Source organism: Barbus barbus (genome assembly GCF_936440315.1).
Source record: "Barbus barbus genome assembly, chromosome: 18".
NCBI lineage: Eukaryota > Metazoa > Chordata > Actinopteri > Cypriniformes > Cyprinidae > Barbus > Barbus barbus.
Window position 1 is genome coordinate 29505784 of NC_136746.1, and position 17878 is coordinate 29523661.

Here is a 17878-nt window from a genome sequence, read left to right on the forward strand (position 1 = left end):
CTAACTGAAATAAGTGTAAGTAATACAATTACTAAAACTAAAACTGAAATGAATAGAAATAGAAAACCTTAGATTGAAAATGAACAATGTTGATTTGGCAGCCAACCCGAAATAATTTGAAGTACAAAAGTTACTAAAACTAAAACTGAAGCAAAAATAAAATTTGTTAAATAGCAGTAATAACTATGTTTTTGTTAATTTTAATAAATAAATAAATATAAATATAAAACAAACAAACTTAAAAAAAGTTTTTTGTTAATTAAAATAAAGCTGAAAAATATAAATGTGACCCTGGAGCACAGAAGCAGTCATGAGTAGCACAGCTATATTTGTAGCAATAGCCAAAAATACATTGTATGGGTCAAAATGATCCATTTTTCTTTTATGACAAAAATCATTAGGATATTAAGTAAAGATCATGTTCCATGAAGATATTTAGTGAATTTCCTACCATAAAAATATTCAAACTTAATTTCTGATTAGTAATATGCATTGCTAAGAACTTCATTTGAACAACTTTAAAGGAGATTTTCTCAATATTTAGATTTTTTTGCTCCCTCAGATTCCAGATTTTCTAATAGTTGTATCTCAGCCAAATATTGTCATATCATAACAAACCATACATCAATGGAAATATTATTTATTCAGCTCTCAGATGATGTATAAATCTCAGTTTTGAGAAATTGACACATGACTGGTTTTGTGTCCACGGTCACAAATATTAGATTAAATACTAAAATGACAAAAACTGAAAAAATGTAAGCTAAATAGAAATTTTATAAAAATAAAAATGACTGAAGCACATGAAAAATGACTAAAACAAACTAAAATTAAAATAACTGAAAATATAAAAATAAAAGCTAATTCCAAATATTAATAAATATTCTAATAGTAGGCCTATGCAATAATACTAAAGAATTCAGACCATAAAAATAATTTTCCCACCGATGGCAAACAGAAGTGAGTAAATTAGTCTCGCAAGCCACGTCAGCGGTCGATTTCCCTCAAGCGCTCTCTGTCTCGGGATAATTTCAAACATCCACAGCGGCACCTGTCCGTTCTGCTATTGTACCTCGATGGGGGTAATTTGGTTTAGCCGACTGCTCTGATAGACTCAGTCATTTAGCAAAGTGCTGAAAGCTCAGGACTGACCGTGTGTGTGTGTGTGTGTTATATGTGCGCATCTGATCATCACACACGTCACATTCACATCCTAATGTGTGAAAGTCCACCTGATTTGATTTCATATGGTATAATCCGATCATTGAGAACCGCTGGAGAAATGAAAACCGCCGGACGAGAGTGTGTGGGTGTGTGTGAGAGAATCAATCAGTCGTAGAGTAGATGTGAAACTGGATTAAGGTGCTTGAAAACCGCTATTTATGTGCCACATGATCTGGGATCCATTATGTGTGTCTAATGGTGTGTGTGTGTGTGGTTGGCAGCACTGGAGTGACGCACGTCGTGTCGGAGGGGAACGCGGCGCAGGACCTCTGGAGCTGGCTGGAGGAGCAGGGCTTCAGAGAGATGCAAGACAAACACGTGCTGCACATCAGCTGGTTTACTGAGAGCATGAGTGCCGGCCGGCCCGTGCCTGTGGAAATCAGACATTACATACAAGTAAGTGCACTTGAGAAGCTCATATGGCAAAAAGCAGCAGTTTTTCTGTCTTTTCCCCCACAATCTGGTAGCAGTGCTGTGTGTTTCACCTGTGAAATCACTCAGTTCTGCTCAGGGTTATTATGGACTAAAACTAAAAACCCAAAACCACACACACATTACTTTAAATATTGACTAAAATATAGAAATAATATATTAAAAACCCAGTTACCATGGCAACATTTCATTTTTGTTCAGTTTAAATACTAAAATAACAAAAACTAAAACTTATTAAAAACTATAGACATATTTTTTAAAAGCAAAAGCTAACAAAAAACACAACAAATTACTAAAACATTCAGCTGATATAAAAACTACCTAAAAACATTAAATATATTTAATATTTAAATAAAACATAGAAGATATATAAAAATTCCAATTGCCAGAGCAACAATTAGTATTTTTGTTTTGTTTAAGTTGAAGTACTAAAATAACAAAAACTAAAATTTATTAAAAACTGCATGGAAATATTTTTAAAAATCAAAAGCTAATAAACATGTAAAAAAAAAAGGCTAAAACTTTAACTAAAATAAAAATGAAATTAGAATGTATTCAAAATATGATTTTTTTTTTAGTATTCCTATTCAATTCACCTATGAAATCACAGGGTTATTTAAAACTTAAATAAAACAAACAAAAAAAACCTCATTATTTGAAATAAAAGTAACAATCATGAACTAAAATAAAATACAGAAAAAATATAAAAAAACAGCTAGTTGCCAAATCCACATTTCTCATTTTTGTTTAGTTTGTTGAAGTATTAAATAATTTAAACTGAAAGCTAAAACTTAATAAAAGACATACGGCCATTAAAAAAAGCAATAAACCAAAGTACTAAATATTTAGCAAAAATGAAAAAACAAAATATAAAAATAAAATCTAATAATTCAAGAAATTAACAAATCTGTTAGCATTCCCATTTGCTTCACCCATGATCACTCAATTCTCCTCAAGGTTGTTATCATTAACTAAAATGAAAGGCAAAAAAAAATATTACTTAAAATTAACTGAAATAATATAAAACACATGAAATAATAAAATAAAAATAAAACTTAAAATCTGTATAGACAAAAATAAAATTACAAACACAACAAAATTACTAAAATTAACAAAAATTACAATGAAAAAAAATAAATAATAAAATGTACTTTTAAACTGTAGTATGCCAAATATACTAAAATAACACAGATTGTGACGAACAATTGTTTGTGATTCTTATGTTTTGTTCATCATGATAATCTTCACAAATGCACACAGCTTTTATGAAATTTGAAGCCTAAATACAATCAGCAGAAGCGAAAAGTTAAACATAGGCTATGCGAATTACAAACTACCCACAGTCACATCACTTCAACAGCTTCATTCAACTCTTTTAGTATTTATTTAAAACACATTTTCCCAGAATGTTTGAGTTAGAATAATTTGCAAGGGTGTGATACACACAGCAAGGCTGTAAAAGCGACTGGTAAGTAGATGAGTTTATCTTTTCGGCTTGATGATGTTTCACCCCTTAACTGTCACCCACAGCCACTATAGTCCCATTTAGGAACTTGTTAGCAAAAAGTAAAGGTATTACTACTAATGTATATTGTGTCGTAGAATAAAACATGCAAATATCTTGAGTTAGTTGAAGTCCCACTGACTTTGGGATCTTTCTAGTGTTCAAAAATATGTATAAATTAGACGTGATCTAAAACATAAAGACTTCACAGCCTACTGAATGGACTGCGCAAATGAAATATGGCATAAGTTGATTCATGTGATTCAGTGTGCTAGAATCATAAACTAATCACTGCTGGCCTCATTAAATTTTCATGTGCTAAAGGCTCACACGCTGCTTGGTTTGAGCATCAACAGTTCAAATGTTGACGTTGCAGTTAGGATGTTTCACAAGTAATAATCAAAGCAGGTCATGTGCTCGTCACATTTTGCACTTGTTCATTTAATATTATTAACCTCATGAATAGCAAATGAGAACCTTAACACTGTGTTTTTCCAAATGTATCAAACCAACTCCTATAAAGAATTAATAACCAATTCAAGTTTTTTTTTTTTTTGTCAGTATTGCCGTATTTTACAGTCATTTTCCTGTTTAGGATGTTGCCATAGACAATGGTGTTGGTTTAAAAGACCATTGCTACCTAAACAGTGTAGTTCTATTTGATTCTGGAACACATAGTTCTCCTTTTTAAGCTTAACTTGGCTATTTGAACAATTTCAAGTGTAAAAAGTCAATTGAAAATGTGCTGAAAGTTTACTCACCCTCAGGCCATCCAAGATTAGGATGAGTTTGTTTCTTCATCAGGTTTGGAGAAATGTGTCTCTGCATCAGTGTCTCAGCAATGGATGCTCTGCAGTGAATGGGTGCCGTCAGAATGAGAGTCCAAACAGCTGATAAATACATCACAATAATCCACACCACTCCAGTCCATCAGTTAACATCTGGAGAAGACAAAAGATGAAACAAATCCAGCATTAAGACATTTCTAACTCAAATATATGAGTCCATAATAATGCTTCCTCCAGTGAAAAACTCATCTGATCTGAATCAAGAGAGAAATCTGCACAGATCAAGCAGCGTTTACAAGACAAAACAGCTCTAAACAAATATGTGGCTGGATTTTGATGTGAGAGACAACAGGAGATGAACTTTTTCACTGGAAGAAGCATTATTATGGATTATAGACGCATAGTTTGGCTGGAAGCAACAGGTTGAAGTTAAAAACAACTTAATGATGGATTTGTTTCTTACAAACATGCAGCTTTTGTCTTCTCCAGATGTTAACTGATGGACTGGAGTGGTGTGGATTATTGTGATGTTTTTATCAGCTGTTTGGACTCTCATTCTGACGGCACCCATTCACTGCAGAGCATCCATTGATGAGGATGTGATGGAGTGAGACATTTCTCCAAATCTGATGAAGAAACACACTCATCTAGTACATCATGGATGGCCTGAGGGTGAGCACATTTTCAGCAAATATTCATTTTTGGGTGAACTGTTCTTTTAAATCTGTCATGTTGTTTATTAGGTGATTGTTTCCTCAGATGTAGTAACAACTACTAGAGCACTGGGTGTCGCTGTGAGCCTGAAAGGGTTTCTGACATGACACTGAACATATGTCAAATAATGAAGGTATGCACATCTTAGAAATGAAGGTTGAAATTGGAGTGCAGATGAATAGATCAAATAAAACGTGTTATATGTTCTCGTTCAAATTCATGACCAGCAAACACAAACACGATTCAATGTCGAATTTTTGTTCTTTGATCTCCAAAAAGCATTTTCCCCATCCGACACATCCAGTGAATTCTCAGAGCTTGAATACGCTTAAATAGAAAGCAACTTCACAGCCGCTTTGGGAAATAATGGGAAAAGACATTGCATTTCACATGTTGGTTGCAAAAGCACATTTCATTAAGCCATAAGGCCAGCGCCTGACAGCCTCAGAGTGATGCTCAATACAGCGTCAAATAGAGGCATCAGCACGACGCCGGGCCTCGTAGCGCATCGCTAACTGACGCTGAAGACTGATTCTCCACCCCTGGACAACGCCGTGGGCGCTTCCGCAGCATATGTGCCCCAAATAAAGAAATATGCTGCCTGTTTCACAAACTCCATTAATCTTTCTTCTCCTTCTCAGTGGGATGCAGACGAGCACAAGTTGTCCATCTTGCGTCGCCGCTAACCGTGCCCAAAAGCTGTGCTCTCGCCGTGCGCCTCGCAGGACTTATGACTCTGAACTTGAGTTTGTCTTTTAGCCGTTTTAGTGCCGCAGACCAGAAAATGGCTTGTTTACATTTGGCCGGCATTGATTGAGGCGTTTAGCATGGAGCGGCTCAAATGAAGATGCTTTGATTGATCAAAATATCAGACTCAGGTAATGATGCAGAAGACAATAATTGATTTGCGACATTAAAGGAATAATTCAGCCAAAAATGAGACTTCTGTCATTGTTTACTTCAGATTCATGCTGTTATTTCTATGAAGAGATTTGCATGCAAAATCTTCCATATGACAACATGAACTACATCTGTGTGTGTGTGTGCGTGTATACAGGTCCTTTTCAAAAAATTAGCATATTGTGATAAAGTTCATTATTTTCTGTAATGTACTGATAAACATTAGACTTTCATATATTTTAGATTCATTACAACACAACTGAAGTAGTTCAAGCCTTTTATTGTTTTAATATTGATGATTTTGGCATACAGCTCATGAAAACCCAAAATTCCTATCTCAAAAAATTAGCATATCATGAAAAGGTTCTCTAAACGAGCTATTAACCTAATCATCTGAATCAACTAATTAACTCTAAACACCTGCAAAAGATTCCTGAGGCTTTTAAAAACTCCCAGCCTGGTTCATTACTCAAAACCGCAATCATGGGTAAGACTGCCGACCTGACTGCTGTCCAGAAGGCCATCATTGACACCCTCAAGCAAGAGGGTAAGACACAGAAAGAAATTTCTGAACGAATAGGCTGTTCCCAGAGTGCTGTATCAAGGCACCTCAGTGGGAAGTCTGTGGGAAGGAAAAAGTGTGGCAGAAAACGCAGCACAACGAGAAGAGGTGACCGGACCCTGAGGAAGATTGTGGAGAAGGACCGATTCCAGACCTTGGGGGACCTGCGGAAGCAGTGGACTGAGTCTGGAGTAGAAACATCCAGAGCCACCGTGTACAGGCGTGTGCAGGAAATGGGCTACAGGTGCCGCATTCCCCAGGTCAAGCCACTTTTGAACCAGAAACAGCGGCAGAAGCGCCTGACCTGGGCTACAGAGAAGCAGCACTGGACTGTTGCTCAGTGGTCCAAAGTACTTTTTTCGGATGAAAGCAAATTTTGCATGACATTCGGAAATCAAGGTGCCAGAGTCTGGAGGAAGACTGGGGAGAGGGAAATGCCAAAATGCCTGAAGTCCAGTGTCAAGTACCCACAGTCAGTGATGCTGGTGTTGGTCCACTGTGTTTTATCAAGGGCAGGGTCAATGCAGCTAGCTATCAGGAGATTTTGGAGCACTTCATGCTTCCATCTGCTGAAAAGCTTTATGGAGATGAAGATTTCATTTTTCAGCACGACCTGGCACCTGCTCACAGTGCCAAAACCACTGGTAAATGGTTTACTGACCATGGTATTACTGTGCTCAATTGGCCTGCCAACTCTCCTGACCTGAACCCCATAGAGAATCTGTGGGATATTGTGAAGAGAAAGTTGAGAGACGCAAGACCCAACACTCTGGATGAGCTTAAGGCCGCTATCGAAGCATCCTGGGCCTCCATAACACCTCAGCAGTGCCACAGGCTGATTGCCTCCATGCCACGCCGCATTGAAGCAGTCATTTCTGCAAAAGGATTCCCGACCAAGTATTGAGTGCATAACTGAACATAATTATTTGAAGGTTGACTTTTTTTTTTTTTGTATTAAAAACACTTTTCTTTTATTGGTCGGATGAAATATGCTAATTTTTTGAGATAGGAATTTTGGGTTTTCATGAGCTGTATGCCAAAATCATCAATATTAAAACAATAAAAGGCTTGAACTACTTCAGTTGTGTTGTAATGAATCTAAAATATATGAAAGTCTAATGTTTATCAGTACATTACAGAAAATAATGAACTTTATCACAATATGCTAATTTTTTGAAAAGGACCTGGTATATATATATATAGAATATTCCAAGTCATTTCCAAGATGTTTTGAGTGATGGTGCCTTTAGATGCATCACAGCAGGTTTTATGTCACTGAACGTCATTGATTTTTGTGTGACAGATGAAAAACATGACAATAAATAAGGTTTAAGAAGAGGAGATTTATCAATGAATGACTTAAAGTTTCTCATGCAAAGCCGTCCAATGATTTCAAGAGTCAAAATATATAGAGTGCAAGACAAATGCTATATTTTCTCCTTGGCAGAATACATTTCAGTTGTATAACAAACAGAGGTTGTTGAATGAAGGGTTGAGAAAGTTGAGGACATTTAACATTTTTGGAGTGAACCAGGGTTATTATTTACATTTATGCATTTGGCAGATTCTTTAATCCAAAGCAGCTTACATTTCTAGCACCATGATCTACAGAAATATTATAGAATTTAATATTTTAAATATGCTTTTTATTTTAGTTTAAGTTTGTCATTTAAAAAAAATAATATTTTTAGTTTTAATTTAGTTTAATTTTAGTACTTTAAGTACATATAATTTGTATATTTGATATTTTTCAGCTTTATTTTAATGAACAAAAACAATATTTTTATATTTCCATTGAGCTTTAATTAATTTTATTTCAGTTTTAGTTTTAGTAATTTCAGTTAATTGCCAATGCAATATTTCTATATAATCTCAATATTTTTCTAGGTTTAAGCTTGTTTTTCAACTAATATATATATATATATAGCTTTAAGTCATTTTTATTTCGGTTTTAGTTTTAGTAATTTTATGTGCTTTTGCAATTTTTATTCATTTATATTTTGTTATTTTAAAATATTATTTAATTTATTTTTACTTCAGTTTTAGTAATTGTATACCTTTTTATACCTTTTTTTAACTTAAGCTCTTTTTATTTAATTTAGTTGACAAGGCAGCATATCTAATATTTATTTTTATTTTATTTGAGCTTTATACAATTTGATGAAATTTTAGCACTGGATTCTGAACTATTCCTTTTATAATGATGCATGATGAGGTCTAGACGTGCCAAAATGCATCGCTTGAAAAGAAGTTGCCTTTATTAGCACTCTAAAAATGCCGTTCTTCAGTCGCCCTCACGGCTCTCTTTCTTTCCTGAAGAGAAGCTGCAGCTTTTACACCCACTGACTCGTAATGATTGTAAGAAACTCAGATAAATATACGCCTCTCTCTGCCGTCTAGACGGATGGGATGATCAGAAATGAGTGTGAGTGTGTGTGTGTCTTCAGAGACATCTGTTTCGCTATCAGTCATGCACTTGGAGAGGAAACGGAGGCCCAATCAGGAGGGACGTGAACCCGAGCCGGGCCGGTGTTCAGGGTGTGATCTCATTAACCTGAGCGACTCGGCTCACCTGCTCAAGTGTTGGTCATTAACCCGCAGCAGACGCTTCTCTCACCTGCATTCATTTCAGCTCATTGTTTTGGCCTATTGAGGTGAAGTCTATCCTCAGACAAAAACACATCCTTTCAGTGTCTGTGACCTCCAGATGTGATTGCTGCATTGCGCCCCCTGGTGCCAGACGTAATGCACTTTTAATTTGTTCCCAAAACAGTGTAATTGTAGCATGAGAGACACTCAAGAGGAATGCTATTGCTCTATTAAACTGTCCTGCATCATATCTGCTGAATGAAATCCAGTATTTCTTCCTTACTAATTTTGTGCCGCTGATTCTAAAAATAGCCTGTTTTGCTGGAGCACCTCACACTTGTCATTAAATAGAAGAAATCTTATTTTCCCTTAATCTGGAACAAATACATGATTCCTGTCTCAATCTGAGCCAGATTATAGCTATTTGTTCAGTTCTCATATTATATATAATATATATATTACATATTATAATTTGAAAAACTAATATTCATATTTTCTTTTTTTAGGATTATTTCAATTAACATTTGGTCCTTTTATGTTATTTTAATATTTTTATTCTTTATTTTTAAGTAATTAAAAAATTTGTTTAAGTAATCTTATGTGCCTTTTTCAGTTTTATTATTTTTTAAAATATCTATATTTATCTTTAATTAGTTTGTATATCCATTTTAGTAATTTTAGTATTTTTAAATTTATTTTAGATTTTAGTAATCTTTTTTCAGTTAAATTTTTTTATTAACATTTATCAATAATTAATTTTTATTTCAGTCTTAGTAATTTTAGAACTTGAAGTTTCAAGTTTTAGTTTTTATAAATCATTTGAAAAATATACTTATTTTGTACATGATGGAAAGTTTTTATTAATATACTTGAATTCTTGATTTTTTTATTATTTTTTATTTATTTATTTTATTTAAAAATTCAGGGATGTGTAACAGATGAGGAGACATAATGTAAAATTCAACGTTGTCTCAGGTTCTCAGTTTCTCTTAAATTTTTTATGGAGGAATTGACTTGAAGTTGATGTAAAATATTAGACTTGGCAAATCTGAGCAAATCTGAGCAGTTTGAGTCCTCGCAGAGTCTCCATTTTCTCTCCATGCAGTCTTACCGCAGCGGTCTAGGACAAAATGGACTTTTTTTAGACATTGGAAATGAATATTTTTGCCTGAGTGGCAGTGAAAAGGCATGTGAAGTCAGAGACCCACAGCGAGGTCTGGTGTCACAGGAAGGGAAATTAAATCTGAAAGTGCCTTTAACTATCATAACATAATGGGAGACCAGATTAGTTTCTGATTTGCCCTGAAATAGTCATCATACAGGCATTATATGCAGCCTCTTTATGCTTGTGAAGGAGGTGACGCCCCTGATGGCAAATAATGGCTCTGATTTTTCTCACTTCTGAGCGCTCGATGCTTTTGCTGGAGGGGAGTGAAGATATCAGGCCTCTTTTCATTCAGATCCACGACGCCTCTAAAATAGCTGGCGGTCAGAACAGCATGTTAGCGTTCACTTTCCCTGCTGAATCTCTGAATCGGCCATTATCACAATGTGCCGAGATGATTGCGCAGGTCATTTTCATGGGTACAGACTCCCGTTGCATCAAGCAATTATTCCCAGATTGCTGACATTACAGCTGTAATCCTTTAGTGAGTCGGGAGGGGGTGAATAATCAAATGCCAATTCATGAGGGCTAAACTGCTGCTGGCTGTAATTGTAAATCATAAAGCTGTAATTGATTCTGATGCATCCTGTCGTTATCGTGCTGTTTCTGTGTGACGAGATAAATGTTTGTTTGCAGGCGTAACCAGACTCTCACATGCTCTGAGGATAATGTGAGTGTTTGCTTGTGCAAAAGATCCTGCCGTGATGCTAAGAAGTGGTAGGTGGTTGCTAGGGTGTTGCTATGCAGTTTCGAGAGTGGTTACTAGAGAGGCATTCTGGGTGGTTGCTAGGTATTTGGTATGTAATTGTGTCTAAGGGGTTCTAGGTTGTATCCAGGGCATTGCTAGGGTATTCTGAGTGGTTGCTAGGGTGTTGCTATACCGTTACTTTATCATTTTTAGGGTGATCTGGGTGGTTGCCAGGATGTTGCTGTGCAGTTGCTAGGGTACTCCACATGGTTGTTAGGGCTTTTCTATGTAATTTTAAAGATCTTCTAGGTGTTGCCAAGGTGTATTCTTGGTGGTTGCTAGGGACCCTCCTTCACTGTAAGTCTATGGGTTTTTTTCAGATCTGCATGACAAGCAGTTACTTGTTTTAGCAAACGCCACTCATACTGTAAATGTAAGTACGGCAAAGTGGTTCTATATGTATTAAATATCGAGAGGCTTTGTTAACTGATTCATGCCACTTGTTTATTTTGATCTAATATTGGCTGAACAGCTTCTGATTGATTTATGAGTCTCTCTCTCTCTCTCTCTTTGTGTGTGTGTTTATGAGCAGAATCCCACTGTGGATCAGAGGTCGTGTGCATATCCATCAGCCAAACATGAGTCTGCTGTGTCTCCGTACGCCTGCCAGAGACGAACGACATTGGATAACCACAATAAGATCTTTACAGTGAGTACAAACACATGTGGAGCTAATCATCAAACTCCAACATCGTATAAAGGACACTGAGATATAATTTTAAAACTGACATCACAGTGTTCCTGAGTTATTTTAATCTCTGGCCCACTTGCAGCACAGTATGGACAGAACTGAAGGGGGCCGAACCCCCCCCCCCCCCCCCCCCCACACACACACATTTCCATTAACATGCACATTAGCTGCTTCAGCTGTACACTGTGCCGCTTCTCACGACAAACACCAACACAGCCATTTATATCAGAACAGGGGTGTAGTGACCATTCTAAGGGATTGTTTGCTTTTATAAACTGTCCTCTCAGACGTAACAAGACTTTTACATGTTTTGTAGAAAATGCGAGTTGCGTTTGCTTGTGCAAGGTAGTTACTAGGGTGTTCTGGGTGGTTACCAGGGTGTTGCTAAGTGGTTTCCAGATTGTTTTGGGTGCCAGGATGTTGTTAAGTGGTTGCTAGGGTGTTCTGGGTGGTTACCAGGACATTGCTAGGTGATTTCTAGAGTGTTTTGTTTGCCAAGATGTTGCTAAGTGGTTGTTAGGGTGTTTTGCGTGGTTGCCCGTATGTTGTTACTTAGATGATCTGGGTGGTTACCAGGGTGTTGCTAAGAGGTTTCAAGGGTGTTCTGGGTGCCAGGATGTTGCTAGGGAGTTCTGAGTGGTTACCAGGGTGTTGCTAAGAGGTTTCAAGGGTGTTCTGGGTGCCAGGATGTTGCTAGGGAGTTCTGAGTGGTTACCAGGGTGTTTCTAAGAGGTTTCAAGGGTGTTTTAGGTGCTAGAGTGTTGCTAAGTGGTTGTTAAGGAATTACCAGGGTGTTGTTAAGTGGTTTATCTTAGTTCATCTTTAGTCAAAATATTGACATGGCAAAATTGTACTGTGTGTAATATCTGACGTTACTCATGGACATCAGCTGGTGTGAGGTGAAAAACAGGAAAGATAGAGCCTAGTCAAATGTAGATCGACACGTGAAGATTTTTATTTTCTCACAAGAAGTGGAAACCGCCAGACGGCTTTTGTTTTGTCTTGCTATTTGCTTTTGGAAGGTTACAGGCCTGTTATCAGTTGTCGAGCAAAACTTCAGTCATGTTCTGCTTTAAATATTTATTTGATACTCAAACATAAGCCCAAAACAGATTCACCTTGAGCTATTGCGAGGAAAATTACAAGCAACTCTTGAGACGCTGCCAGAGCTGCTAAACTTTCCACACGAGGCGCATGTTCGGTGCCAGAATTAGACTGACGAACACTGGAGGTTTAAGAGCTTTTGGATGCATGAGGCGTCTCTCGCTGATTATTACAGCTGATGTGTTGTGGTTCTTTGAACATTAATCAAGAGAAAAACAGTGTGAGAATATGCTTTGTTTCAGATTTGACATTTGCGTAGACTTGTATTTTGCGATCAGCAACGTTAATAAATCAATTATGATGAAAGAGGAAAACACCAAAGACTGACAGGGTGAGGTGAACCGTAACCGAGAGCACAGATTAAAATCTCTTCTGTATTTCACTGGCAAATATGATATTTTAATGGAAAACAGAGATTTGATTGTCTATTGCCAGGAGAGAAAAACACCTGCAATGCAAACATTATTGAGAATAATGATTGAGCTGAAAAACAGCAGGAAGAGATAAGATGAGCTCAGGGTATTTGTGAGAGATATAATCTGTTTTGTCTAGACTACAAATGTGTGCATTTTAGTCCTTATATATTTAAATATCTTAATTCATTTACTTGCAGTGTGTCTTATTGCTGTGGTTCAGCATTTTGCTTAGTACATCTGAATGCATTGGTAAATCAGAGGTGTTTAACTGCTTAACTGCCAGCGTCTAGCTAACTCTTTTTGTGTTACCTTTAGTACTATTACTTTTTATTTCCATTACACTTTTTTACCGATCACAGATTTTAGCAATCATCATTAAATTAGATATCACTTGAAAGCTTAAACGCTTCACAAAATTTATCTTGTGAGAATCGTTTTGAAATCAGACGTTGTGACACCATGGAAATGAAACTTTAAACCCGGGTTTCTTAGACAAGGCTTAAGCCTAGTCCCAGACTAAAATTTAAATCTGTGCTGTTTGAACTGAAAAAAACCTGCATTGACTGATCTTAAAAATATCAGTGCTTTTGTCTCAAGATGCACACCAGTAATGTTTTTTTTCCATGGCACATTTATAAAAAAATACTTAAATGTCCTAATTGAACTATGGCCTCACCCTGGCTTAGTCTTAAGCCCTGTCTGTGAAACCAAGCCTAAATCTTTTAGCCAGCTTCTCTCTATTGTGGTGTCAAGTGTCATGTTACAAAATTTACTACAATAATTTATCAACAAAACTTATTGTTGGAAATGTCTCAAGTCTCAAGGTTGCATATTTGGTGATTATTTGGTGACAGAAGTAATATTGTGATTAGAAATGTATAAATTTGTGCCAGGAAAATGCATAAATTCAATGGAGTTTGGCAGTGGCTTTTTTTTTTTTTTCTTACAAAATCTCACAACAACTTCAATTTTTGTGATATCAAATTTGGAATGCACCTTAGACATATTGCCATGATTTTATAGCAATTTTAGGTTACAAAATATTTAGTAAAAAGTATTGGTGCATTTCTTTGCAGTAAATTAAACTTCAATAACTTTATACTTTCATTTTTTGAAATGCTTTCACTTCAGTAATCATTCATTATTGTCTTTAAAAAGAGACCAGGCTTAGGTCTGTATTCCAAGAGTTCATGAATTCTAAACATTTAAGTTTGGATAGTGCATTTTAACATCTTTGTTGAAGAAGAAGTAAACCAAAACACATCCTAGGACTGTCACTTTTACCAGCTCCCAAGAGTCGCCAATATCCATCTGATCCTCATGTCTTCTCTTACTCCGCACAGACGTCACCTGGAGTTTTGCATGTTTGCAGCATATGTATTTTCTAATACAAGTAAAATTAAATGTTCTAAAGAAAAATATAGTGGTGTGTTCTGTGAGGATTTTAGCATTTTTCTGTGTAGTTGCTAAGGTTTTCTGGTTGTTTTGGCATGATTTTTGCATGTTTATATATTAAATTATTAAATAATCATTTATATAGGTATTATTATTATTATTATGTTGAATTGCTGTTATGGTTGAATATGGTTACATGTTTATATATAAAATTTTATTTAATTTTTTAATTATTATTATTATTATTATTATTATTAGTATTAAATGCTTTTCCCACATTATGTGATTGCTAGGGTGTTCTGGATCAATTTTATGCAATATGTTTTGTGAAAAACTCATCAAAAACTGGTTTAAAGTAATATCAAATAGTAAAAACAAAGTAATTGCAATAATTACATTATAATTTATTTAGTATCAATAATAATAATAATATATAAATAATATAGAATAATTATATTATGATATAATATTTTTTAAATAATGTTATTATTAATAATAATAATATGTTTTAATATTTAGACATTAATATTTAGACTTTTTCTCATTCTGTTTCTTGCATTCTCTCATCATTGATTATATTGCTATGTTCAATTTTTGTTGCGGTTGGAAATGGTTATTAATTTTTGCATGTTAATATATTCAATAATATTTAATGTATTAAATATAATACGTTTTTACCATGTTATGTGGTTGCTGGATCGATTTTATGCAATATGCATTGTGAAAAACACTGTTTAAATCAACTGTTTAAAAAAAAGTTAGTAAAAAAAACAGATGATTATTTTATTAGCATGAATAATAAATAATATTAAAAATAGAATCATTATATATAATCATATATAAATAATTATTATTATAGCAACTGTAATATCTAGTTATATAGTAGTGTATATATATATATTTAAAAATTTTCATAATAATAATATATATATTTTAAATTAAACATTTTAAATCAGAGCTAATGTGTGTAGTTTTTATTGCATTCTGTCATCACTACTTTCTTAAAGTTTTCTCCATCTTTGCCAGGCCTCCACATCAATCAGTACATCTGTATGTAGCGGCACTGACCGTCACGCTGTGAAATCGCTCAGAAAAGCGTGAGTGTGAATGAATGCTGGCTGATTTAATGTGGAGGGTGTAAATAGACATTAATGAGCAGGCGTCGCGTGTTGTTTGCTTTCATCTCTTGGCCTCTGGTGCCACAGCTGCGTTGACAGCAGCCTAGAGAAGGTCTTTCCTTGCCGAATCAATCTCTGTAACGACCCCGTGCTTCATCATACAGCCGACCGGGAATCACAGCCACATCTGCTAATGAAAGCCAGCACACATGGACATTAAAGCATGGTGTTATCCGATGCAGGAGGCGTCTGATGGCTGGTATTTACATCATACAGCAGCAGATACGCCGGTCATTATATGTGCTGCTGCATGGATGAAAGCATCTGGATAGCCTTTTTGTAGCTTGTCCATTATTTTCAGAGCCGCTCTACAGTTCTGTGGTCATAAATAAAAGTTCCTCTGTGAAAAATGTTCATGTTGTGCAGGCGGTATTGTAGGTCAGGCGTCTGTATGTTCTTCATTGATTCAGGAGTCCATTATGGAGTCGTTCAGCATTGGAATTTGAAATGTATTCTGACATAAATAAAGGATTGGTAGTGAAGTCAGCGCTTCAGTCCACTTGTCAGAACTAGAAATAGATTTTCCCTGGAGTTAGGAGAGGTTCACCTGCACATAGTCAGTGTTTCAAGCATAAAATCTGGTGCATTCTGCAGTTACTTTGGCTAAAAACAGCACACTTTGGCAGGAGAGACTGTCTGTCTGATTGAAACAACCAGTCACTGTTTTGTTTTTATGTGCCGTTTAGAGACGAGGTTATCTGAAATAGATCATATCATAATAATAGACCAACATGGAGCTAAATCCAATTAAAATGAGAAAGTGATGTGTTTAGTTTAATAGAAAGCACAGGAGAAATTAAGAGACATATTATGAATGTTTTATTATATTTTATAATGTATTTTCATTATATTTTATTATATTATATATTAAAATATAATATATATTATATTATATATATATATATATATATATATTTTTTTTTTTATATTTACATGCTTTTGCAAGAAGTCTCTTCTGCTCACCAAGGCTGCATTTATTTGATCAGAATACAGTAAAAACTGCAAAATTGTGAAATATTATTATAATTTATAATAACAGTTTTCTATGTGTGAATATGTGTTAAACTGTAATTTATTTCTATGATGCGCAGCTGTATTTTCAGCATCATTACTGCAGTCTTCAGTGTCACATGATCTTCAGAAATCATAATAATATACTGATTTACTGCTCAACAAACATTTCTGATTATTATCACTGTTGAACACAGTTGTGCTGCACAATATTTTTGGAGAAACCATGATGCATTTTATTTTTCAGGATTCACAGATGAATAGAAAGTTCAAAAGAACAGCATTTATTTGAAATAGAGCATTTATTTGTATTTCTGTCTTTCTTTCTTTGTAATAATATTCACAATATTATTGTTTTTACTATATTTTTTATCAAATAAATACAGCCTTGGTGAGCAATGATGATTTTTGATCAAATAAATGAATAAAGTAATACAAATAAATACAAATTAAGTTGCATTGCGTCAGACAATTACAGTTGATAGAAACAAAATCTTCTGCCATTGTTGTGTACAATATTTATTATGCTCCGTGTTTGGTCTGAGGCTTACAATAACCTTCAGATAACCCAGAATACGAGTTTGTTTTAAGTGTCTACTGGGGAAAAAAATCAAACCTTAGCATTGCAACACATATGGGCTTCAGCAAACAAATACAGAATATCTTACAGTCTTATTGCAGAGACTCCCACTCATTCATCATACACTCAATGCTAATATAATATCATAGCATTACAGCAGCAGACAGTGCAGATGTGTGTTCAGAGGTCTTCATTAAAGCTGCAGATCTCGTCTTGAGTTCTCAGTGAGACGTGAGCTCTCCAGAGTTTCCTTCGGCACAGCAGGAGCTCAAACACACACACACACACACACACACACACACACACACACTCTTCACACACACTCCCGCTGTCCTCACACTCCAGAACTCTCTTCCTCATCCTCGCCACACACACTCACAGCACGGCAGGACTCGACCCCGTGACCCCCCGGCATTACCGGCCCACTGCTCTCATTAACCAGTACTGTGCATGTGTGTGTGTGTTTGGTGTCAAGGGTGTCGTGTATGTCACGGTCGGGAGGGTTTTTAAATATGTCTGGGTACATTCATGTCATGAAAACAAAGCGGCTGCATGTATTGATTCACACCGGGCCGTTGTACATACTAAACCTGTGCTGCTGTTATTCTACTGACTAACCTCAGCACTTAAGGGGCGATAGAGTTCCCTTCAAGCTGCTGTAGATGGAGAAATGCAAGCAAGCACACATCCAGATGATGAAAAAATGTTCCTATGAAGTTATAAAAACATTATTTATGAATGTTCTCTGAACGTTCAAAATGTTCAGTGTTTTAAATGTTTAAAAAGCATTTTTTTTTTTTGGTTATGCACAGTTTTTTTATTTTATTTTATTAAATCTTACTCCAAACTTCAGCCTTTCCATCACAGGAATAATAAT

General features: G+C 35.5%; 1 protein-coding gene across 1 annotated transcript in view; it reads left to right on the top strand.

Moving 5' to 3' along the window:
- Nucleotides 1-1419: 1419 nt before the first annotated feature.
- LOC306884773 (DNA nucleotidylexotransferase-like) overlaps nt 1420-17878 on the top strand; it is a gene marked incomplete at its 5' end in the record, with an annotated part of 120203 nt that continues 103744 nt past the window's right edge. Inside the window, 2 exons of the mRNA XM_079440960.1 lie at nt 1420-1620; nt 11159-11275. Coding sequence (XP_079297086.1) covers nt 1420-1620; nt 11159-11275 — 318 coding nt within the window. The remainder of the gene's footprint in view (nt 1621-11158; nt 11276-17878) is intronic.